At 38.6% G+C, this 27,231-nt stretch overlaps 1 protein-coding gene across 1 annotated transcript in view; it reads right to left on the bottom strand.

Annotated features, from left to right (window-relative positions):
* Positions 1–27,231, bottom strand: part of LOC114655087 (annexin A10-like) — a 136,476-nt gene that overhangs the window by 97,977 nt on the left and 11,268 nt on the right. The window contains exon 4 of the mRNA XM_028805979.2: positions 6,673–6,786. Within this exon, the coding sequence (XP_028661812.1) occupies positions 6,673–6,786 (114 nt within the window). The remainder of the gene's footprint in view (positions 1–6,672; positions 6,787–27,231) is intronic.

Genomic DNA, 27,231 nt, shown 5'->3' with positions numbered 1-27,231 from the left:
TGAAAGTATGTCTGTCTTCCTCTGTCTTTATTTATTTTATTGAATTTATTAAAAACAAGTAACATTCCACACAAACAAGTCAAACTTAACAAAACTAAATTTAGTTCCTCCTTCTTAACATTAGTTGAGACAGAAACAGCCTAAAATCAAGTATTTGCTACGCATTTTTCACCCTCAATCTGTAGTTTTTTTCTCTATTCTTAGTCCTTAAAGATAGCCAGTAATTTATGTTTACAAGATTAAAAAGATACCTTTTTATTGTCCAGAAAAGAGAAAGTTGTTGGTTAATGGTTTAGATGGTTTGAACAACAAGGGAGGCACCCCCAGGACATCACTCAAATGTAGAGATATTAGCAAAGTGAGTCTATGTTAGTAAACTTCTGTTGGTCATTCCGCCATTAAATACCTTCAAAGGATTATAAGAGGTAAAAAACTACCAAGCAATAATTGTATCTAAAACAATTGTATGTATACCCATCATCTCTACAAAAATTGTATTCAATTGTGCAAATCTGCTACCACATTTGGATTCAGCACTCACAACTCTATACATTACATTTAAAATTTTGACAAGAGTGTATTTTTATGCAGTCCAATGTTCTTGTCTTTTGAGCCTAAGAGAGAACACTGCGTTGCTCCCGTGACAGGGAGTCTCATCCAGTGTGTTGTCTTCCAGGATCACAGATAGGAGATGACCCAAGCAGAGAGGCTTTTGACCGGAGCATGGGTGGATCCAGTTGTCATTTCTCCAAACAAATGACATATATATAATGTGCCAATTCTGCCAGACAATTTTAAAGAGCTAGGTGCTAAGCAGAGGACTAAAACGGATAAGGTAAAAAAGGTGAGATGAAAATGTTAAACATGTGGTTGAAATAATGACTGAAGAATATAGGTTAATGAATAATTGTGGTGTCCTTTGAAACTGATGTGTACTGACACAAAACGAGGCAGTGAAGTTTTTAATGAAGGGGATCGGGATGTGAGACATAGTCAAGAATTCATGTCTAGGTCATTACCATGTATCTTACCAATCAATTTGGCACTATTCAAAAATCAAAGGTCTACAAATCAAAAGCAACTTCATATACCTAGAAAGATTCAGACAAAAATACAATCACACATCAACATTGTTTGAGCATGGGAAAGCCACTATAAAATAACATGAATTAGTGTTGTTATTATTATTATTACTATTATTTTTTCTTAATCTCAGATACATAACGGATACATGTGGAACCCTTTATAGAGTTGCTGAAGTGTCTTCAACAAGCCATGCAGTCTTCTGGGAATGATTGTCACGGAAGCCATGACGTTAAGTGCAGAAAATTGAAGAGCCCAAAATAATTCAAAATGGTGTCAAAAAAGAAAAAAAAACTATAATATTTTAAACAATGTTCTATGATAAAAAGTTATTTAAAAGTTAATTTTCTGAGTGAAAAAAGAAACAAAAATGGATACATAAACATCAAAAAGTACTCCACAGTTTCCACAAAAAAAATTAAATCACAGATTATAACAAGATGGGACCTGAATTATTAGAGATAAATTAAGGAAGGAATTAGCACAGTGTATTGAAGCTCTTACTGTAAAATGACTTCACCAACAAAAACATGTGAACAATATATAAAGTGCTATACTGTGTATAGGGACTGTTAAAACTCAACTGGATGATGTTTTGTAAATGTTATGTGGATAGAGATTGATGAGCATAGTTAGACAGTTGTTTTTATGTTCTTTACAATGATGCAACTAATATAAACAGTCACTGGATCAAACGGCCCATTGAAGTCACAGCAGACATCTTTAAGTGCCAATTAGATTTTAGTTAGGATTTGTGTCTCCGTCTATAGCTAAGGATGAGGAACATCACATTATGAGAGAGGTGGGCATAAACCTCAGAGATAGTGCAGTAACAACGATCGAATGTTACCTTGTTTTTTGTTGTAATAATTGTTGGTAAAAATTTACTAGATTTGTATTATTAAAATCTCTTAAAACAAAGAAGAATTATGGTTATGCATTTTTGATCCAAAAATAATAATTTTTGTTGTTTTTGTAAGGTAGAGGCTGCAGTTAATTTAATGAAGTGTAAACAGTGTCAAACCCAATGTACTAAATGAAGTGAATAATTATTTGTGTTATTCACATAATGTATAATGTTTATGATTTGTCCTAATTAAAGTATCTTGGTTACACTTGGATCCATCTCTGCTTAAATAATATGATTAGTGTAAAGAGCTCAGATCTCCAAGACCATGAGGAAGAGATGGACCAGATCTTCAGTCCTGTCTGTCTTCACATCACAAGTTTTGTGTGGATGGAAGACCAAGGATGGATGGTAGTGACACGCTGTATGTTTTGCTTTTTGTAGGTTGCCAATGGACATACCTACCTACTTTTGATGCCTTTATCTATCTCCTATTTTTTATTTAATTAATTTTTTGGAGAGAACCCTTTTAGTGCTTTTATAATATTTGTTTCAATATTATTCTGCTTTGGAAGCTCCTCCTCCCTTCTACCGTACATAGAAGACTTGTGTCTTTAAATATTCCAAAACAAGGATTCAGCTCCCAAAAATAACCGGAGTTGAAGAAAAAAAATTGTTTTAATAATTTTTACTTACTGAAACTTTAGTCTCCTTCAAAGTCCTCTCCATGTGAATGAATGCACTTGTCCCAACTCTTTTCCCACTGGTGGAAATATTGTTGGAATTGCTGAAGGGGAATGTTGTCCAAGGCCTGCAGCAATTTTTCTTTGACTTCCTCCATGGTACAAAAACGCTTTCCTTTGAGTTCTTGTTTCATATGCGGGAACAATAAAAAGTTGCATGGAGCAAGATCAGGCGAGTAGGGAAGGTGGCAAGAACTCCAAGACACACAAGTCAATTCAGAAATCTCTTCAATAGTCCGACGACGATCTTCGTAAATTGCATTGCGAACTTTTTCAAGATTTTCGTCATTCGTAATTGTGGAAGGTCAGCCAGATCTTGATTGGTCTTCGTGTGACATTTCCCTTCGTTTGAAACATGAAAACCACTCGTAGACCGGTGTTTTACTTAAAGCTTTCTTTTAAAAAGCAGTTTCAAGCATCACTACAGTTTCAGCAGCTGTTTTCCCTAAGAGAAACAAAATGTAACGCAGATTCGCTGTTCTTTATTAACACCCATCACTAAAATAGCAGAACACGTTTAATAAGCACCAAGAAAAACCAAATGGAATGGCGTACGAACAATACAGAGAAATGCAACTTGGCAGACTGCCACAGAATACTGTAAATATGCTACACCTAGCGGCAAAAGTCACAACTAAGTCGAGACTGCACACCAGGTAAAGATTCCGGTTATTTTTGGGTACCCCCTCGTATTGTTATAAAACATTGAATCACAGTGAATTTAATTTGGCTTTTTTGACATTAATCAACAGAAAAAGACTCAAATACAGATCTAAGTTGGTGTGCTCAGGTCTCTATCAGTTTTGTACATATGGCCACTGCAATTTTTCCCAATTCTCTTTACAAAACTGCTCATGCTTAGTCAAGTTGCAATAGGATTGTAAGTGTACAGCCTTTTTCAAGTCTAGCCTAAAATTCTCCATTGGATTGAGGTCTGGACTGTGGCTCGGCCAACCCAAGACATTAACATTATTGTTTTAAAACCATTCCTATGTAGTTTTTAGCTTTATGCTTGGAGTCGTTGTCCCGCTGGAAAACACATCTTCTGCCAAGGTCAAGTTTTCTTACAGACTGCATCACATTTTCCTCCAGGATTTCCTTGTATTTTGTTACATTTATTTTACCCTCACAGGTCTTCTAGGGCCTGCTGAAGAGAAACAACCCCAAAGCATGATGCTGCCACCACCATGCATCCCGGTGAGAATGGTATATTTTTGATAATGTGCACTATAAAATGACAGTCTGATGGCCAAAAAGAGAACTTTTATTCTCCTAAGATCGTAAAACCTGCTTCCAGTTGACTTCAGAAAACTCAAGCTGACATGTCAAATACGTTTTTTAACAGTAACTTAATCTTTGCCACTCTCTAATAAAGCTGTGACTGGTAAAGCACCCTGGCAACAGTTGTCGTCTCTGCAACCTCTTCCACTATAGCTTGATTTGGCACCAATACCACCGTATCCAAAGGGCCTTGATTCAGTTTTTTGGGTCTTCACTAGAGTCTGATTGTCATGTTCACATCTACCTAAAGGAACCAAACTAGGAGAAAAACTGTTCCAGAGTTTGAGGAATAACCTTCAAACAAACTAGTTGTGGAAATGCTTTTAGTGAGGTTTTTTCAGTTTTTATATCTTTTATAGATTTAAATGAGCAACTATAAAAAAATGGAATTATCATATATTCTAAGTTAAATTATACCAGACATAATTGTAAAGATATGTGGAAATGGAGACTGTGGTTTTCACATGATGCTTTAATAGAAAGAGAGAAAGAAATTCAGTTTTATACATATATAGATTAATTTAGAGTACTTTGCACAGATCTGCTTTCATTTTAATATAAAAGAGTCTTTCTCTGTTGATCAATGTCAAAAAATGCCAGATTAAATCCACCGTGGTTCGCTACTGCATAAAAATAAAAGGTGAAAGCTTCCAAGGGAATGAAAACATTTCATAGGCAAAGTACAACTATATTTCGATTTTTTATCTTAGTTTTTTTGTTATAATGTTGTTATCTGCGGTGGGTTGGCACCCTGCCCAGGATTGGTTCCCTGCCTTGTGCCCTGTGTTGGCTGGGATTGGCTCCAGCAGACCCCCGTGACCCTGTGTTCGGATTCAGCGGGTTGGAAAATGGATGGATGGATGGATGGATGTTGTTATGTTGCTCAGATTAGTTTGAAATTAGAGGAGGAGGAGGAAGAACATGCATTACTGTCTATAGTGCTCAAGGAGCCTGGCATCTTTTTTTTTCAGTTTGTGTGCATAAAAGTGATTTATTGTAAGGTATATGGAAAGAGTATTACGAGAGAGCATCTGTTGATTAGGGCGCCTTTATTATCCCTTTAATTATTTCATTTACATTTTCCAGATATTTAATTTCTGTTTTTCATAAATTTATATAGTGTAAATAAGAGAATTCAAGAGCTATATATGTTTGCTGTGGCAGTATAATCAGCGGTATTTTTTGAGTGTTTGGAATGTAAACCGGCAAAAGGACACTGGAGACGATAAAAGATTCTGCAGTCAATGATAGCAATTTCTTATGGTGGAGAATAATATTTTAAGAGTATAGCATTTCAGCTCCAGTGTACTATCAGGGGTTCATTTAAAAGCAGACACTTCCATCTCTGAGTTTAAATGAATGGCTAGCTGATCAGTTAACACAGAGCCACAAAGAAAGCCAGCATTCCTGTGTATAGCAATTGGTGTTGTACTTCCTTAATAGAATAAGTAAAGCAAGTTCATCCATCTTATTTATTAAGGAACAGACATTTGGCAAAAGGAGGTTTGATATTTTTAGCCAAAGACACTGGTTTAAGCTCCTCTACCACTGTTTTTTTCTTTAGTGGATTATTACATGCAGTATTTTGCTCATATTAATGAAATCACTTGACTCTTGAATTCAAAGAACTGTCACACTCCAGCATAGATGCAGTAGGCCCAGTCTTCTATACATGAGTAGGCTACACATTCAAAAAACTTAACAATTACAAAAAAGAATAGGCAGAACAACAGCTCTCCGGGGACGGCACGGTGGCGCAGTGGGTAGCGCTGCTGCCTCGCAGTTGGGAGACCTGGGGACCTAGGTTCGATTCCCGGGTCCTCCCTGCGTGGAGTTTGCATGTTCTCCCCGTGTGTGCGTGGGTTTCTTCCGGGCGCTCCGGTTTCCTCCCACGTTCCAAAGACATTCAGGTTAGGTGGATGGGTGATTCTAAATTGGCCCTAGTGTGTGCTTGGTGTGTGGGTGTGTTTGTGTGTGTCCTGCGGTGGGTTGGCACCCTGCCCAGGATTGGTTCCTGCCTTGTGCCCTGTGTTGGCTGAGATTGGCTCCAGCAGACCCCCGTGACCCTGTGTTCGGATTCAGCGGGTTGGAAAATGGATGGATGGACAGCTCTCCGGAATGAGCCTGGGCTCTTCTGCTAAGCTGTCCCTCGTCTATCTGTTGCTGAAGTACACTAATCATATGAAGTGACCTGACAAAAGGACCAAGGGATATAAAATGACAGAGCCTGATCTTTAATCTAGTAGCACATTTCTTGCCAGTTCAGAAAGCCCCTAGTAGAATATTATCCAACGTTTAATACTTGATGGTTTGCCCCTGTGCCCAGATTTTGTTTTTGGATGATTTGTCCAATTTTGTCCTTTGCTATGGCCCTTGAGCGCTGAGTGTTTTTCAACCCAACCTTTTAGATTTTACTTAATTTGTACCTGCCCTACTAAGGGCTTTTGTACTCTTATCTTTCTCAACTTAAACCTTAACTTAGGCTCACATAGCCAACTGTGCCCACCTCAGAAGCTGATATTTGGGTGGTTATGCCTTGGATAATGTCAAACTGCTGTTTAAGCACAATTTTAAATCATGTTTTTATATGACTGACACTCTATAAAAATGTCTTTTTCTCATTAAATAAATAATAAATATACAGTATATATTTCAAGAGCTTCCTCTTCATAAAGAATAATAAAGAATATGCAAAAAATGAATGATATTTTAGATTACCTTCATGGCATGCCATAACTCGTGAGCATCAAAAAGGAATGGAGAATACATGAGTCCAACCATAACTTGTTTGAAGTGATGAGAAAGATTTTCTCTAAGATCACTTATAAGATCCTATAAAAAGAAAAAAGTCATTAGAAATTACCACATACATGGCATGTACTTCATATTGTTATGATGAGCAGCACACAAAATTGTGAAATGGTGTGAGGCCACACAATGGAAACGGATAACCAGCCTAAAGCATGCTCAGGAAAGGCCTCACCCAATTTTTTTTTACTGACCATCTTTAGCCTACACAGGCCTAAAAGGGGTGTTGGATTGAAAAGTTTATAGTAACTTTAAATGTCTCGAGGCACATGAAAAACATAAAAAAAAACAAGTCCACAAAGAAGGATTTATTTTATAAATAAAAGAAGACTAAGAAAATGGTAAAAAATAAGGCAAAAATGCAGTGGCAAAAGGGGTTTTCATAAGAAAGTAACCCCAAAAAACTGTAATTCAGTAATCAAAATCCAAGAAGCCACAAAATCAATTTTTACAAAGAACAGCACTCTCCAAATGGTTTCGCAACTACTGAAGGAATCACTCTCAGCTTTGGAATGTAAAGACTGAGGGTGGGCCTTCAGCAGTGACATCAGTATGGCCCCGCCTCTTGCAGCTCCACCCCCAAAACATAAAGAACACAAGACAATATAACACAACACATATATACCAAATAATAAGCAAACAGAACAGCATTTAAAAATACGTAATTATAATAAACACTTAATATAAATATAGAATGCACAAAAAAGGAAAATAAACAACACAGGGAGCAAACCTTGGCTGTAACTAAATACGTATAAAGGGCTAGTGCTGTACTCTCATCCAGAAGAAATAAGTAAATGCTGTCATGTATAATTAAACTAGAGGGGGCACACAGCCAGCAGCCAGACCACATGCATTTCAGAACAGGTAATCCATCGAAACTAAGTATGTTTGGGCCTGGCTAGTACTTGGATAGGAGACCATTTAGGAAAAGCTTGGGTTGCTGTTGGAAGAGGTGTTGGTGAGGCCAGCAGAGGGTGCTATTCCTGTGGTCTGTGTGTGGATTTCAATGCCCCAGTGCGGTGACAGGAACACTGTGCTGTAAATATGGCACAGTCCATCAGATGAGACATAAAACCGAGGTCCTGATTCTCTGTGGTCGTATACAAATCTTGCTCCATGGCATCCCTGACTTTCCTTCTCACTGGTAATGTGCTTAGCTGCTGTCCATGTGGGGTACCTCTCACACTTTTGAAGCACATCACCACCTGGCATTGCCTTCCTTCTTGTTCTGGCAAGTTTAACAACGTACTGTATGTCATCTCTGCCAGAATCAATTTCTCTTTAGTCTTGCAGAGCCAGATGTATAAAACTTACATCTGGAGACAACCATGAATGATTTTGGCATAAAAGTAGATGCAAATAATTAGGTGGTTTACTCAGTTTCAAATTTCTAAAGCAACTGAACACCTCATGAAGGTGGAGGTCAGATAAGAGCAGGGATTTAAACAGAAAAGGGTAATGGTGCGCTTGTTAACCTGGTCCGACAGACAACAAGTCTGTGGTCATGATTGATAAACCCCCTATAGCTGAAGAATATCCTAAAAAAGACCTTTGTTAAACATATAATTTATCTTTACATGTGTTAAAAATAAGCAAGTTGCAAAGGAAAACCTTTCTGTAAAACCAGATTATGCTTTGGCATTCAAAGGCGTCACTGGGCTAAGTGGTAAAAGTGAACGATGCACTGCCGCCAGCTGTCACTCTCATGACAGTACTGCCGTAGTCAAGGTGAGGCAGAAAGAAATAGCAGCAATGCTTCGGAAAAAAGATGGCTGGATGGACTAAATGGTGTGCTGTCCCACCCAGTTAAAGGGGGGGGGGGTAAAAAAAAACAATTGTTACATAAGTTGTTAAGCAAAGCCACAGGAGGTGTAATTTTTAGTCCTCAGTACACCCAAAACAGTAAATGTGGCGAATGACATTGACACCACTCAAGAAGATCACAGACGAGGCCTTTATATGAATTTCCCCTTGGGATTAATAAAGTATCTATCTATCTATCTATCTATCTATCTATCTATCTATCTATCTATCTATCTATCTATCTATCTATCTATCTATCTATCTATCTATCTATCTATCTATCTATCTATCTATCTATCTATCTATCTATCTATCTATCTATCTATCTGATGAGGCCCACTGGATGTCTAAATGAATAACTGAAGTAAGTTGATCTTACTGTCTAATTGGCAAAGTCAAACATGCCATACCTGAATACATCTGCAGTGTTTTAACTTGTAGTGCATATAATCAATTGAATCTCTGCAGCAAAAACAAATCCTCTATGCGGAAAGGGGCTTGAACACAAAACAACAAAATGTGGCCTTAAGCTAAATTAGTCGGCTCTTTTGAGCAGGTCAACTTTTGCAGAAGCTACAATTTGGTGGTGTGCTCAGTCCATGAATAGATGTTTCTTTGCAATAACGCCCGGGCTTTATAGGGGTCGGACCGGAAGTGGCAGAGTCAGTTGCACTCACTGTTTTCTGAGCACTGTGGGGGGGGAAAGGGAGGTGCCACAGTTAGAGACAGCGTCCTCTATCATCCCAGGGTGGTGTTATTGACCTCAGATGAGCCTGATGGGTGATCCTCTGACACACAAGCATGACAATCTAAAATCTGCTGTTATGTCATGTGGTGATGCAATAGTCAAAATGAGAGCAAGATATATTAATGACTAGCTGTCTCCCGTGGCTCTACCCATGTAGTAGTGAAACAGAACAAACTTTAAAAATCAATTAAAAAAATATAATAAAGTATATTAAGAAGAATTTATATTGATAGCTTTCATATCCGAGGGCCACTTGATACACAATATTATTGGTTTTGCTATCGGGGCGAGAATGTAGCTGTGATCCATCCATCCATCCATCCTCTTCCGCTTATCCAAGGTTGGGTTGAGGGGGCAGCAACTTGAGCAGAGATGCCCAGACTTCCCTCTCCCCGGGCACTTCTTCTAGCTCCTCTGGGAGAATCCTGAGGCATTCCCAGGCCAGCTGGGAGACATAGTCCCTCCAGCGTGTCCTGGGTCTTCCCCGGGGCCTCCTCCCGGTTGGACATGCCCAGAACACCTCACCAGGGAGGCGTCCAGGAGGCATCCTGATCAGATGCCCGAGCCACCTCATCTGACTCCTCTCGATGCGGAGGAGCAGCGGCTCTACTCTGAGCTCCTTCCGGATGACCGAGTTTCTTACCCATTCTTTAAGGGAAAGCCCAGACACCCTGCGGAGGAAACTCATTTCAGCCGCTTGTATTCGCGATCTCATTCTTTCGGTCAATACCCATAGCTCATGACCACAGGTGGGGGCAGGAACATAGATCGACTGGTAAATTGTAGCTGTGATCTCTTTGCCAAAAATGTAAAAAGTTGGCAAGGTATCTCTGGCCAAGCGGAAGGTAGGTATGCTTCAACATCAAACGTTGCTACTGTATCTCATCGTGTTCACCTCTAATGGGAGAGCGTCCCCTGCATGGGGAGAAGAGCACATGGCTGTGATATCTCTGCCAATGACCAGGTACCTTGTAAAACCCACGTACCTATACCTTTCTCTCAAAAATGTCAAATGTTACTCTTTAACAATCTCTAGATGATAATGTCTGCTGAACAAACAGGTACCGCAAGCTAAGTGGAGGCAAGGTACACTCCAACATATGGCGAGAGTTAAAGCGACTCGAACGTGAGGCTGGCACGTGAGTGAGGAGAGCCCTACCCGGCTCCCTACTCCTGAGGTCCTGCCTCCCCCTCACCTCAGCCCGCAGCCTGTCTCTTGGATTCACTCAAATAAATCGGTGCTGCAACTAAACTGTAATAATTAGCTCGATGAGAGAGGTTGCAAAATTAAGCGGAATGGTCAAGCAAATTATAGAGAAAAAAAAAACCGTTAAGTAGTTCTCTTGTGAAAAATGGACAGAAATACATACAGACGTTGGATTATATATATATATATATACAGTGGTGTGAAAAACTATTTGCCCCCTTCCTGATTTCTTATTCTTTTGCATGTTTGTCACACAAAATGTTTCTGATCATCAAACACATTTAACCATTAGTCAAATATAACACAAGTAAACACAAAATGCAGTTTTTAAATGATGGTGTTTATTATTTAGGGAGAAAAAATATCCAAACCTACATGGCCCTGTGTGAAAAAGTAATTGCCCCCTTGTTAAAAAATAACCTAACTGTGGTGTATCACACCTGAGTTCAATTTCCGTAGCCACCCCCAGGCCTGATTACTGCCACACCTGTTTCAATCAAGAAATCACTTAAATAGGAGCTGACACAGAGAAGTAGACCAAAAGCACCTCAAAAGCTAGACATCATGCCAAGATCCAAAGAAATTCAGGAACAAATGAGAACAGAAGTAATTGAGATCTATCAGTCTGGTAAAGGTTATAAAGCCATTTCTAAAGCTTTGGGACTCCAGCGAACCACAGTGAGAGCCATTATCCACAAATGGCAAAAACATGGAACAGTGGTGAACCTTCCCAGGAGTGGCCGGCCGACCAAAATTACCCCAAGAGCGCAGAGACGACTCATCTGAGAGGTCACAAAAGACCCCAGGACAACGTCTAAAGAACTGCAGGCCTCACTTGCCTCAATTAAGGTCAGTGTTCACGACTCCACCATAAGAAAGAGACTGGGCAAAAACGACCTGCATGGCAGATTTCCAAGATGCAAACCACTGTTAAGCAAAAAGAACATTAGGGCTCATCTCAATTTTGCTAAGAAACATCTCAATGATTGCCAAGACTTTTGGGAAAATACCTTGTGGACTGATGAGTCAAAAGTTGAACTTTTTGGAAGGCAAATGTCCCGTTACATCTGGCGTAAAAGGAACACAGCATTTCAGAAAAAGAACATCATACCAACAGTAAAATATGGTGGTGGTAGTGTGATGGTCTGGGGTTGTTTTGCTGCTTCAGGACCTGGAAGGCTTGCTGTGATAGATGGAACCATGAATTCTACTGTCTACCAAAAAATCCTGAAGGAGAATGTCCGGCCATCTGTTCATCAACTCAAGCTGAAGCGATCTTGGGTGCTGCAACAGGACAATGACCCAAAACACACCAGCAAATCCACCTCTGAATGGCTGAAGAAAAACAAAATGAAGACTTTGGAGTGGCCTAGTCAAAGTCCTGACCTGAATCCAATTGAGATGCTATGGCATGACCTTAAAAAGGCGGTTCATGCTAGAAAACCCTCAAATAAAGCTGAATTACAACAATTTTGCAAAGATGAGTGGGCCAAAATTCCTTCAGAGCGCTGTAAAAGACTCATTGCAAGTTATCGCAAACGCTTGATTGCAGTTATTGCTGCTAAGGGTGGCCCAACCAGTTATTAGGTTCAGGGGGCAATTACTTTTTCACACAGGGCCATGTAGGTTTGGATTTTTTTTTCTCCCTAAATAATAAAAACCACCATTTACAAACTGCATTTTATGTTTACTTGTGTTATATTTGACTAATGGTTAAATGTGTTTGATGATCAGAAACATTTTGTGTGACAAACATGCAAAAGAATAAGAAATCAGGAAGGGGGCAAATAGTTTTTCACACCACTGTATATATATATATATATATATATATATATATATATATATATATATATATATATATATATATATATATATATATATATATATGAGTGTGAACACTAGAGGGCACTGTTGCTCCTCAAACCCAACAGACAGACACTGAGGACACAGGTTTAAAAGCATCAAGAGCGTGTTTATTTTTCTCAGGGTCTTTCCAATGCTCTTTAGTACCAAAGCCCCAAACAAATAGGCAATACAGCCCACAATTATTTTTTGTTTCTCTCTTTCTTTTCCTTCTCTTCTCCTCCACACCTCCCAGCAAGTGTTGTCCACCTTCCACCGGACTCTGGCTCGCTTCTGTGAGGTCTGTTCAGTCCTTTTATGTTGGCCAAACTGGAAGTACTTCTGGGCTCCCGCTCACATGGCCTGCCAACACTTCCGGGTTAGGTGAAAACCTTGTCTCTTGTATATTCACAGCACCCTCTGGTGGGACCCACGGCACCCAACAGGGCTGAGATACAGAACTCCAAGTTCCATGATGCCTGGTGGGAATCCGGGGCACCACTGTAAAGCAGGGGAGCTGCCATCTAGCGTCATGGGGGAGGTAGTGCCCTAAAAAGCTACCTTCCTCCATCCTTCCATATCTGGGGTGTCCCGGCCTGGTTGAGCTGCCGGCCGTCTGTTACAAAAGATTAAGCTTCAGGTACAGAGCTCTTGAATTGATAACAGTTTTATCTTTCTGTTTTCTCTCAGTGTCAAGTCTTTTGTCCGTTTCTTTTTTTGTCTCCCTGTCTTTCCATTTTATTTTGCATAGTTGTCTAGTACATGAGTATAAATAGGACACTACAACCCCGAATGTTTAACATACATAAACCAAAGGAAGTTTGGGCAGGTTTTTATAAAGAGATCCTGAGCATCAGATTTTGCTGCTATTCACTACAAAGTTTTTAGCCAGTTGTCTCCAGATGTGTGCTCTCTTTTGAGAATCACATCTGACTCAATGAGACTAATCTCTTTTAAAGGAATACTCCACCTAAAATGATATTTTTTTATATGTTACTTACTCCATCTAGTAGGCAGTGGTAACCGAGAAAAAAATGTATTCTTATGTTTTTGTGGAGAAAGGACATAACAAAGATTTAGACTGAATGGGACCCAGGGTTGACCAACTCTGGAAAACGGCAAACAATATGAAAAACTTACTTGGAAAATGAAAAAAAAAATTCTACATAGTTTGTGTTGAATAACCAACATCTGCTATCCATTTGAAGGGTCAAAATGTACAAACCGTAGGACTTTTTTGCAGAAATACTAATAGCAACTTCCTTGAAAACTCAGCATAAAAGATTAATATGAAAGTCCCATACCCATAATAAACACACATTATTTTTAAATTAACTATTAATCCTAAGTGGAAATTTAAGAAATTGTGGCCATGAAGGGATGCATATAGTCAGCAGCTATAGACCGTTTCATTCAAGCAAAGAGTGATTGGCATTAATGGGCCTAAAGTGTGCCAAGAAACCATTCTCCACATCGTGGCACCACCACCAACAGCCTAGACTGTTGACACAAGTCAGGTTGGGTGCATGGATTCATGCAGTTAGCACCAAATTCTGACCCTACCATCTGTGTGTCTCAGCAGAACTCAAGATTCATTAGACCAAGCTATGTTATTCCAGTCTCCAACTGTCCGGTTTTGTTGAACCTGTGCCCACTGTAGCCTCAGCTTCCTGTTCTGACAGGAGTGGAATTCAACATGATCTTCTGCTCTTGTAGCCCATCTGCCTCACAGTTTGACATGTTGTGCATTCCAAGATGCTTTTCTGCTCACCACTCCTGTATAGAGTGGTTATCTGAGTTACTGTAGACTTTTCTTTGAGCTTGAACCAGTTTGGTCATTTTCCTCTGACCTCTCTCATCAGGGTGCTTCTCTCTGCTAAACTGCTGTTTTTTGTTTTTCGCCCCATTATGAGAAAAAGTCTATAGAGACAAGTGTGTGTGAAAATCCCAGGAGATCAGCAGTTACAGAAATACTCAAACCAGCCCATCTGGTACCAATAATCATGCCACTGTTGAAATCACTGAGATCACATTTGTTCCCCATTCTGGTATTTGATGTGAGCATTAACTGAAACCCCTGACCTGTATCTACATGATTTTATGCGTTGTACTCCTGCCACATGATTGGCTGATTAGATAATTGCATAGATAAGCAGGTGTACAGGTGTTCCCAATAATTTATACAGTGGGTGTATATGATAAAGGTAAAATGAATATAGCAAAATCCTGAAGGAAAACCCAATAGTCCGCAAGAAACCTGCATCCTGGGAGAAGATTAGTTTTCCAGCAAGACAATAACGCCAAGGATAAAGCCGAAGTTACACAGGAATGGCTTAAAAAAGGCAATGCCAATGTCCTCCAGTGGCCGAGTCAGAGTCCAGATCTCAATCCAAAAGAGAATTTGTCGCTGGATTAAAAAAATGCTGTTCACTCTTGATCAGCCATGCATCCTAACAGAATATGAGCATCCGAAAAAGTGCAGGTTCTAGATGTGCAAAGTTGAAAGAGACCTGTGCAAAGTTTCAAAGCTGTCAGTACTAAATAGTGACTTGAAGGGGGTCAATACAGGGGGTCTCGACATATGACGTTTCGAGTTTACAGCGCTCACTTAAAAAAATTGAGATGTGAGTGCTTCGGCTTACGCCATTAGCGTTGTACTTACGGACTACGTGGGCGAACTAGTTTGGTTGCACGCAGCAGAAGAATACGCAGTAATGCGGCGTATGACTGAGGGAGTTGGGGAACTAGTTTGGTTGCAGGCGGCACAAGTGTTCCGTTTGTGTTGCTTTGTTTGGCGACTTTTTGGCCCTTATCATGGTTCCTAAACGAAAGTCAGAGTCTTCAGTTGGTAGTGTATCGAAGAAGAGGAAAGCCATCACGATGGAAGTGAAATTAGACATTGTAAAGAGATCAGAAGGAATAAAAGTAAGGAATTTTTTTACACTCATTTTTCATCATTTTTTCTGTTACTACAGTACAGTGTACAGTACAGTATATTTATGTCCTTTTCCTTTTTCTGTGGCTTAGATGTGTTTTTATGTAGATTATGATTTTGCAAATGTGTTAGGATAGGTAAGTGACCTAGGCTAGGGTGTGTTTCGACTTACACCAAAATTCGGGTTACATCACTGTTTTAGGAATGGAACTGTGTCGTAACCCGAGGACCCCCTGTACTTGTGTGACCAATTATGTTGTCTTTAATGTTTGTGATTAATTTAGACCACTGGGCAGAGATCTGTTTTCGCTTCGGCATTACTGAGTCTTTTTCTATATATCAGTGTCAAAGAAACAAAATGAGTCCCCAGTGATTCTATTTTCTATAATAGTAACAGGTGAAAGCTGCCAAGGGGGTGAATACTTTTTATAGGTATTGTACATCTCACTTAAGTTCTCTGTTCTCAATAACATATTTTTCCGACATTGTATCTCTGCTTTGTTTCATCCTCCACCTGGTTTCTAACCTTGGCCTTGGTTTTCTCAATTCTCCTTCAAGGAGTACACAACAATGACCTAAAAAGCCGATCTAAAGAAGAAGCGGTTGGCCTAGAGATTCAGCATAAATAACTGCGGAGGCAGTGCCACTAGTGCACCATAATCATCTCGTACAATGAACACTAAAACAACACAGCTGCTTTATGAGTAGCTATTACACAACTCATTTCTCTTATAAATTTAAATACATACTGCATCACAGTCCACATAGCAGCTTTGTGTTTCACACAATGATTCTCAAGTATAAAACAATTAAGTCTGCTCATATTTATTTTAAACATGAGTGTGTATCTAATGCTGACAGACAAACTGGATGTAAGCCGAAATAGCCAGCCAAAAAATAAAACAGCACAATGACGGCCTGTGTTGCAGTGTTTTGGTCAAATTATAATTAGACTGCTTTTTCTGACTGCTCCATTTTCCCCTGTTCCTTTTCTTGCCTATTCATACTTCCAATTATCGGTGACCTGATGTCTACCCCTGTCTACCTTTCAGTTAACTAGATGTCTAAGACCATAGTCCTGCAGGACTTAGACTTTACCCAGAATGGCCAAAGGCCTCCATATTTTGAGTCTCTAGGCGTTGCCAGTCTAAATCTTGACCATCTTTTCTATTTAAATAGAGGCACAAATGCATCCTTTTCTAAGTAAATGTTCATCAGTACTCCCCAACTGAGAGATTCTGAGGCTTTCAACTGCTAACATTTCCTGCTGCAAATTCCCATTAGTACTTCTTTCAGAGATAAGCAAGAGTTTATTGATCTACAGATAGATTTGGGATCTGCTGAACATAGGGTCTTCATGAAATTCTACACCCTCATTAAAACACATGGGACAAACTGGGCCCTTCAGGATGGACAAACAGAGCGTTTGACTGTCGCTATTTAGGATATCTGTCAAAGGGGAGGAAGTGCTCACGGTCTTGTCCCACTCTCTTTTTCAAAATCTTTCCCTTCATTTTTTAGATTTGTTCCAACTTTAAGGCTACCTTTTTGAAGTCAGACTTGCTAATTGAAAATTATTATTTCAGAATTCCTATAATACACATTTTGTTGTACTGCTTTCAAGTTACTTTACCTCATAGTGGTTAGTTTGCTACTGTATTTATTTGTGTATTAATACAGGATTAGTCACTGTATTTTACTGACTGGCGACGGCATCGCATTCACTCCCATATCATTCAAATAAAAAACATTACTTGGGTTTCAGAAAACCCCAATGAACAAATTTAGTGTTTACTGATTCACTTTAAGTAATTAAGTATGCCATTTCCAAAGCCTTGCTAATCATGAATTTCTAAGCTTATGCATTTCCGTTAACACATTGAAAAATATGTGTAGTTTGTGTAATCAATTGTTAGTGAGGTTACCGCACCGTCCAAGGTTTAATTTCTGTCTTTCAGCCAGTGTAACTAGGATAGGCACCATCCCCCTTTGACCCTAAACTGAATACACTGTTTAAAAAAAATAATAATAATAATTGATTTCATTCATTACTACTCAAATCACTTAGTCAGAGGGGAACCACTTCAATCACCACCAATAAGCAGCGCCCACATGAACGATGCGACGGCAGTCACTTTTGCTCCAGTATGCTCACCACACATTAGCTATTCGGTCATGTAGGGGTGAGAGAGAGACAGCCAACTAGAGACAGGGGATGATTAGGGGGCCAGAATGGACTGAACCATGATATGCAATTTAGCCAAGACATCGGGATATACCCTACTCTTTTCAAAAGATACCCAGGGATTTTTAATGACTACAGAAAGTCAAGACTTCGGTTTTATGTCTCATCCGAAGGACAGTGCCATTCTTACAGCACTGAGTCCCAATCTATGGACTGGGGCATTGGGATCTACACACAGACCACAGGGTAAGTGCCCCCTGCTGGTCTCACAAACACCTCTTCCAGCTGCAAGCCAAGCTTTTCTTATATGGTCTCCATGTACTGGCCGGACATGAACATGCTTAGATTTATGAGAGTTTGGAGGGACAACTGTAGCCATGTTCATTACAAACCGAGGATAAATGTGAAACTTCAATTATTTTATTGTGGCTGATGTGTATTGCGCGGATCATCATGACATTTACTCAAAACACTCAATAGATAGCTGATTGATCTCAGCATTGCACTCTTAAATCATGCACAAATCATGCCTTTTTATTTGTAATTCTATAATGGCATAAAAGAGGTAAAAATGTTTTTTGCCTTGACAACTTCTCCCTCTTTCTCTTGCATAGTGCGTCTTTCTCTCTCTATCTGGATTTTTCTCCCATTGCTCTCATTTGCCACTTCCACCATTTTTTTTTTTCTCTTTCATAAAACACCCAGTATTTCTTTGCATTCCACTACCACAGGCCAAGAATCAACAGTCTTGTGCATTTTATGCAGTGAATTCCTGGTCAAACTTTAGCTCCTCCTGGTTTGATAAATAGATCTGATATCCTGGTTTTACCTTACTTGGCATTTTCACTAATGTTACAAATCTCGGTTCTTCTACTCAGTCTTTCCTCTGCACATTTTTTAGTGGTGACAGAATAAAACTGGCATCATGGGATCTAAGTTGTCTGGCAGGCTGGTGTGAAGCAAACAAAAATGACATGTAATCTATGAGTCAGGACTCAACTGGGACAAAATAAATTGTAGGAGGTACAAAATGTGCTCATGTGTTGCCTTAATTGATATTATATTAGCAACACTGTGATGTAGAACAATAACAAATTCTGTGTTAAGCTTAATAATGAGCTAACCAGATGCATTACATTTGAAGCTACAATGGCTTTCTTCACTCACTTGATTGTGAGGTATCAATGTGAGTACCTGCTTTGACAAACTAGATCCTAAATGAACTGACTACAGTGAGTAGTGTTATATCTCAGTCAGGGTCTTTTTTGTTCTTTGTTCTGCCATTTATTTATGTCAAAAGTTACTGTCATTATTTATGTTATGCATTATTATTTGTTCTTGATTTTGTATGTAGGCTGTCTGTATTACGTTCCATGTGTTTTGTTGGTGGTACCTCAAGATAAGGGCTCTCCACCCTATAAGTATGGAGGGTTTCCCACGCTTTCCTGGAGGTTCATTGTGAATGTGCTCTGGAGTTGGTGAGTTCTTGTGTTTTTCTGTGCTTATTCAATTTACTGGATTTTTGACCTCATGGTCTGTTTTTGACTTTGTACCTGCATTCTTTATTGGGGCACTGTGTTTGTTTTCAATTGCTTTATTGTTTTAGGCAACTCTTTTTAACCTGTTGTGCTTCACGTAGCTTTTTCTGTGTATTCTGAGAAAATAAATCTTTTTATTTTATAAGGTTTCAGTGTTTGCCCTTATTCTAGACAGGATTTGGCAAAGTACCCCCCTCTAGTAGCCATTTTGGGAACTGATTTTGGAGGATTTGAGACTACATGCTTTGGGACTCCTAGTTCATAACAAGCAGCAGTTTCATTTCCTAAAGTTATTTTTTGACAATATTTTAGTAAAATACTTGTGTTTTGCATGTTGTGAACTGGATGACTTGATGTATAGATTACGTGAGATTTTTTCATGGACACATTTCACATTGTTTACTACTGTGTACAGCTTTGATTACTATTTGCATCTATTATAATGTATGATACACATTTTTCTCTCCATTATGCATGAAAATATGAGAGAAAAATTTTTTCTCAGCCATCATTATAGATTGCATTGAGTAATCAACATATACAAAATATACTTTTTAGGAGGAGTATTTCTATAAAAGTGAGGCTTATGAAACACTGGTCCAAACATGAAAACAAAAGTGTTAAATCTTACCGAACATCTCCACTTTGAAACTTTCGGCTTCAGAAAATATTGCATTTCTGTCGTATGTTTATAATAACAAATTGAAATGGGAAGTTATACATTTTCATTCATTTTATCACTGATACTTACCACTATTTTTCCTGACCATGTATTGGCTCACAGCCACCATCGTGAGCCTGTCTACTTTACATGTTTTCATGTAAAAAAATGACGATTCTAGATCTTCAAAGTTGAAGACATTGCTGGTATGATGTGACAGCTTGTTTGTTTCAATCCTAAGCGTTGTCGTCATTCTCAAAAGAAGGATGGCAACTGCAGCATTCACTAAAAGAACTACAGGAAACAACACCACTGGATTTCTTTCTGATTTTATTTTATACTTTTTTGCATCCATTATGGAAATCTTACACTTATTTTAGGGGTTATTTGAGTCACTAAGTCTGCTTCTGAGATCCATTTGTGGTGATTCTCCTTTGTTCTGAAAGTTAATAATTTTTGGATCAATTTCTCCACCATTGTAGCGGTTCCCATTGTTAGGAAAAATGGGCTCATTGTTAGGGGGTTGTCTTCAGAGGTCGTTACATAATGTAACAGGTTTAAAGGTCCTCCAGGAAATGATGGCCTCATCTGAGTTATGGATTTTAAACTATTTTATCAAATTGCTCAAAAAGTTTCTCAGTCCTAAAGTTTCTTGTTTCTGACATTTTGCTGTGAATTTGTAACCAGGATTTTTGACTATTACATGGGCTTTGACGTTTATATTTTGGATAAACGTTCTGCAAACTTATCTATTCTATTGGCCATTTCTCAAGGCTACTCAGGTCACTGACGTAACATGGAGGAAGGAGACATGCAGCAAGGTGAAGAGCACAGCCAGACTTCTTTCAAAATTGCAGAATCCTTCAAGGTATTACTTTCAGAAAACAACACTAGTATGGTGTCTTACTATATGCAAGCACTCTCAAGACACGAATCAGTACATTCTTGGCTTGGAAATGGATGTATCTGGTAAATTTGTAATGATTTTGTTATCACATTTAAACCAGTGCTTCCACAAATGACACCCCATTTCCCATTAAAAATGTAATTAACAACTTTGGTAAAAAAAAAAAAATAGATAGATAGATAATAATATATCATTAATACTATTTTTGCAATGTTCTGAAAATTAAAGATTATTTGTCGTCCAATTTTGTGGCAAAATAAGACTTTAAAAGTTAAATATAATCAAGGACAAGACACAAAAACTGCTTCACAAATGAAACATGAGCCTTTAATGATGGCACACAATAGTAGGTGCTGTAAGAAGGCCAACCATTTGTAATTAACTTTCTTTTCTCTTTTTTTCTTTTTTTTACCACAACATTTAATGGCTATCAGAAAGATAGCAATTAAACATGTCCACAGGATACAAGAATTTAATTAATTTTGTCGTTAACTTTGGAAAGAATCCCCAAAAAGTAAAATGGAAAGAATTTATGATAAACCAGTAATCTTTACTAAATGAGTATAAAATATATACCAGTTCACACCAGGAAGAGAAACTAATTTATTAAGACATTTCAGTCTAGAAACAGCAGGGCTTTAGATAAAAGTCATTCTTAATGACAATGGAAACTAATTAAAAGTACAGCAATCAGATGCAGATCCAATATGGAAAATAAATGTGAATTAAAATTAACTTTGTCTATGGGTTATACTTTGAAAGCTATTTCCAAAAAATAGAAGCAGTTCAGATAATCTATAATTTAATGCACCAATTTTAGCAGGAAGAAGATTAAGAAGTTTGTACACTTAAAATGTCATTAAGCTGTTTTAAGCCACTCTGGACTAATGGTGGTCTCACAGATGCAGGGGCCCTGTCACAATGGTGTTTGCTCACTCTCCTCAAATTTGTTTCAGGTTTCTCTAATAACTCTGAAGACGCAGTGGTCAGGTTAATTTGCGAGGCTAATTTGGATCAGACCATGTCATGACTTGCATTTTATTTTTAATTTTTTTTTACAGTTTCTTCTGAGCCTGTAAAAATAATTAAAACTTAATTTTGGGGGGTTTTCTAGGTCAAGGAATCTGGTCATCACATTGTTTTTGTAGATAGATAGATAGATAGATAGATAGATAGATAGATAGATAGATAGATAGATAGATAGATAGATAGATAGATAGATAGATAGATAGATAGATAGATAGATAGATAGATAGATAGATAGATAGATAGATAGATAGATACTTTATTAATCCCAAGGGGAAATTCACATACTCCAGCAGCAGCATACTGATACAAAAAAAAAATCTTAAATTAAAGAGTAATAATAATGCAGGTAAAAACAGACAATATCTTTGTATAATGTTAATGTTTACCCCGCCGTGTGGAATTGAAGAGTCGCATAGTTTGTGGGAGGAACGATCTCCTCAGTCTGTCAGTGGAGCAGGACGGTGACAGCAGTCTGTCGCTGAAGCTGCTCCTCTGTCTGGCGATGATACTGTTTAGTGGATGCAGTGGATTCTCCATAATTGATAGGAGCCTGCTCAGCGCCCGTCGCTCTGCCACGGATGTTAAACTGTCCAGGTCCGTGCCTACAATAGAGCCTGCCTTCCTCACCATTGTATTTGATGCAGTTTTAATGATGTATAAATGTAAAGACATTTTCCAGCAGAAGCATCTTGTTTCCATTTTAGGTACCGTTGAATACCTGTGTTCACAAGTTGCCAGGTCCCAGAAGTAACGTCAAGTGACCATCATTGATACAACAACTCATAACCCAGAAACCCTGTGTGCTCGTAGTCCAAGTTTATGAATACAACCTAACACATAGCATTTAAATGAATCTCTGGTTTTCAACTCATCTAATGTTTTGTCCTGTATTCATTATTTTTGGGTTCTGATGTTCTTGTAATGATTCTCTATTTACAATTTGTGTTGTGTGTCCTAGGTTGTGTTACTAAATCTTGTCATACTGGATTTGACCTTGGCAAGTTATTTTTTTACAATCCATTTTTTGATTCCATCTCTTTTCAAAATGACTGTTGCTGTGTGCAGTCAGTACAGTATGAATGAATGTGGTTCTGCCTTGTGATGGACGTTCTGCCTATTTAGAGAGGAGTCCTACTTTAGACTGAGATGCTGTAGGAATAAAATCCTATTCCATGTGGCTTAGCATTCAACTAAAGGAGCTCGGTATAAGAGCAAAAGTATATGCTAGAAGGTTGGTGATTAACTGAATGTAAGGTTCAGCAATGAAGAACAGGGCTAGTCAGTGCAGTCTCGGAGTTAGACTCAACGAGTGAGTATTTTTATTGCAGTCATTTATTCCTGGTTATATTTTTAGGCTATATTTTGCTTTTCTGTATCTAAATTTGGGTAGTTTAGTAATACAGTAGAACTTCATTAGAACTTTCTCAGCTCACAACCTGTCTCAGTGAAATTAATACCTGGATGGAGCAGAACTCTAAAACTCAAAACTGACCTCCTGCAAATGGGGACTAAAGTGCAACTTAATAAAATGAGCTCCTTCCTAGTCCATCTTGGCGGTGATAATAAAATGAGCTCCTTCCTAGTCCATCTTGGCGGTGATCTCATCAGACCTGCCTCTACTGCAAAGAATCTTGGTGTCATTTTTGATTCCTCCCTTTCTTATTCCCCCCCCCCCCCCCCCCCCCCATAAATCACATTAAGAAACTTTCTTACTTTCACCTCTGTAACATATCCTGTGTTCGCTCCTTCCTCTCCTTCTCTAATGCTGAGAAACTTTTCCATGTTTTTATCACATCCCGCATCGATTATTGTAATTCCCTACTGGCAGGTGCTCTTTCTAATCTTATATCACAGCTCCAGCTTATTCAAAACTTGGCTGCAAGAGTCCTTACACGAACCAGCAGCAGTGAGCACATCACACCCATCCTGCTCCGTCTTCACTGGCTCCCTGTGTCTTACAGAATTGAATATAAAATCCTACTAATAACCTACAAAGTCTTAAACGACCTTGTGCCAAACTACATCAGTGACCTTGTGAATTTCTCCTTGGGATTAATAAAGTATCTATCTATCAAGCTCACTGGTGTTAACATTATGTTTGCAGAATTTACATATTATAAGATTGTGTGCTTGTTTGTCTAATGTGCTTGGGGTTAGAGAGAACGTTTCGGCAGGAATGGAGGTACTGTAAAAATCCCCAAAAATCTGCTCCTTGCCTTTTATCACTGTTCATTGGAGAGTGTACTTACGTACGGACTGTCTGTGTGGTACGGCAGCTGCACGTCCTCAGAAAGGAAAGTGGTCCACAGGGTCATCAGGACAGCGGAGCGAACAATTGGCAGTACCCTCCCCACTCTGGAGCAAATCTACACCTCCCAATGTCGCAAAAAAGCAAAAGACATTTCACAGGATTCATCACATCCAAGTCATTGCCTCTTCCAGCTTTTGCCATCAAGCAAGAGATACAGAGCAATGAAAACAAAGGACAAACGGCCTTAAAAACAGCTTTTATCCAAAAGCAATCATGGCCCTGAACTCAGAATAAAACTGCTCTATATCATTCTCCCAATGTGCAATATAGACCTTAAGTCAACCAGTGCAATTTGTACATTTAACAAGTACAATTAGTATATTTTGTAAAGTACTTTTATTACTATTTCAGTTTGTTATTATTTTCTCTCTTCTTGTCTTTTTAACTCTTATGCCTGCACCTTCAATTCCGTTGTTCCTTTGTAAAACTGACAATGACAATAAAGATCTATCTATCTATCTATCTATCTATCTATCTATCTATCTATCTATCTATCTATCTATCTATCTATCTATCTATCTATCTATCTATCTATCTATCTATCTATCTATCTATCTATCTATCTATCTATCTATCTATCTATCTATCTATCACTATGTGCCTGTCTGCCCACTAAGGTCCTCTGATTCTGGCAATCTTGTTGTACCCCACACTAATCTACACTCCATGAGTGACAGCAGGGCCTTCAGCTGTATAGCGCCCAGACTCTGGAATGACTTACCGAAATTAATTAGGTCCACTGACTCCATGAATTCTTTTAAAAAACAACTCAAAACTCATCTGTTCTGGAAGGCTTTTAGCTCTACTTGACTTTATTACCCTTCTATGTCAAGATGCTCACGTAACCTGTGTGTGTGTGTGTGTGTGTGTGCTAGACCGTCAATTTTGTTGTCTGTAAGGCTTTTTTTTCCTCTGAATTTACTGTCTTAATCTTTTTTATTTATTTATCTGGTTTAGTACAATGCTATATACTGTATACCCTGCCATTCTTTCTTAAACTCTGTGAAGTGCCTTGAGCATGGGAAAGGTGCTATATAAATAAAATGTATTATTATTATTATTATTATTATTATTATTACAATAGACAGAGTAGGGGTGGACAATATAAGCAAAATTATATCACGAAGTCTACAAAATCTTGGATGGTAGCAGTTTATCTCGTAAAAATTCCAAAACGTCTAAAATGAAGTCCTTGTTACGTAATCTACATCAAAATGATTACTGGAGTCTTTTTTAAACATGAAATCAAGATTTATTTTTATAGTTTTTGTAAACTGCAATTAAACAAATCAAAACAGAAAACAATTTTAGCAAAAAATACATAGTTTTAAATAAAGAAGTATGTCTGGCAGTAGAGCCAAAATCTCTTAAATAAAAAGTCCACCGTGTGCCACTTCACAATGTAATGTTATCATAGCTTGAAATGCAAAGAGCACAGCCAGCAGTAAAGTGTGCCAAGTGTGTGTGAGAATTGCACAACCAGCACTAATTTGACATGGTGAAAGGAGCGCACACGAGGTGGCATATTGTGGACAGAGCGAGGGGCATGTAATGTTAAATTGATGCTGGTTGTGTGCTTTGTGAAAACTTCACAATGCACAGACAGCACATCTAACATGTATTCAAAAGCAGGAATAGCCACGGTCGGCTTTCTTTGCTCGTGTACACATCTGCCATAAAGCCATGTATGTGTTTGTGTGTGTGTGATTCAATATGTGCACCAGCATTTCAATAGAGCTATACTCAAATCATTTTTGTTTTTCCACAGGGCACCAATTCATGGCCAACTACCTTGTTCCATCAGTTCCATCTTTTCATGTTAACAAAGAAAGCTCACTGTCCATTCTTGCATTTGCATACATGTTGGGTCTGCAGAAACATTGTGAGTGAGCTACCTCTGTGTTTTTTACAGGCAGCTCACTCCATCCAGTTGTGCCATCTCGGGTGTTCTTCTTTCCCCACATCATTTTGATGCTGGCAGTGTACTTTACATTCCAAGTGTGTGAAAACATTGCAGTTCAATTTCAGATTAGCCTATATATATTTTTTTGTTAATGGAAATAACTGGAGCGCCAAAAGATTTTTTTAGCATATGATGTTTTTTATTACATTTACTGATTAAAAGTGATATTTTTTCTATGATTATTACGTAGTTAGCAGTAATGGCGCACTGCACGATAACATGCAGTGAATACACTTGACTTGAGCATTCCTAGTTTTCATCCTCTTTCTCTGTACGTTTAACATTCATTTGCTCAGAGGTTGATGCGCTTGCTGCATCCTGAGCAGATCTTCTTTTCTCCACCCTAGCGGAGCCCTAGTGGCTTCTTCTCTTCTTTCGTCGGCATCTTTTCGGTTTAAAACTGATTACGTCAGTTTTTGTGTTGCAATTACTTTACATTTTCCTTAATTTTCTTACTTAAGCTGGCACTTAAGTCTTCAATCTGCCTGAAGAATCATTTAAGATATGAAGAGGTAGGGGAAGTGATGGCAAAGGTGGTAGCGATGAGAACGGCGCCCGTATGCATGCGCTGCACAGCCACCCTGCTGAGAGTTGATTCTACAATAAAATAAATTAAAAATGAAAAGGGGAATAGCCTTGGAGGTCAATCATCACCCCGAAAGTGGATAGTACATGTCATGTAGTATATGTGTACCAAATTTCAGGTCAATAGGTCTAACGGTTAGCAAGCAACAGGTGATTTAAAATCCTGGACAGCCACGGTAGTGTATTATATATAAAGATCTGAAGGAGAATGAGACAGTGATTGATTTTTATGTAGCAATGTGCAATATGTGCATGTGTGTGTATGTGATTCAGTACGTGAGCTAGCATTTCAGTATAGCACTGGTGCTCTGTTCATGGTTTGTTCTGGCCTTGCGCCCTATGCTAGCTGGGATAGGCTCCAACAGCCCACATAACCCTGGTTCAGGACTAAGCAGGTTAGAAATTGACTAACTGTACTTGAATAATTTTTTTCCTAAAAGATACCTCAATCATTGCCAAGCACCATGTTAAATCTACCTTTCCATTTTCTCAAAGAAAGCCTAGTGTTCATTCTTCACCTTTTCTTCGATTTCCAAAAAAGCTACCACTACATGCCTACGTTGTGTCAGAAGTTAAAGGAATGGCCACTCCCAACCATGCCACTACATACATGTGTGTCACCTCCTGATGTGCTAAATCACAGTAAAAATGATGTTACGAAAATTTCAAATTTCTATTGGTGTTTCCCACATCACTGTGTTCAACGTTCTCTTTTATGAACAATTTGCACATTTTGCTCTGTGTAGATGTTT

The sequence above is a fragment of the Erpetoichthys calabaricus genome, chromosome 7 (assembly GCF_900747795.2).
Source record: "Erpetoichthys calabaricus chromosome 7, fErpCal1.3, whole genome shotgun sequence".
Classification (NCBI taxonomy): domain Eukaryota; kingdom Metazoa; phylum Chordata; class Cladistia; order Polypteriformes; family Polypteridae; genus Erpetoichthys; species Erpetoichthys calabaricus.
This window is presented reverse-complemented; position numbering and strand designations above follow the sequence as displayed.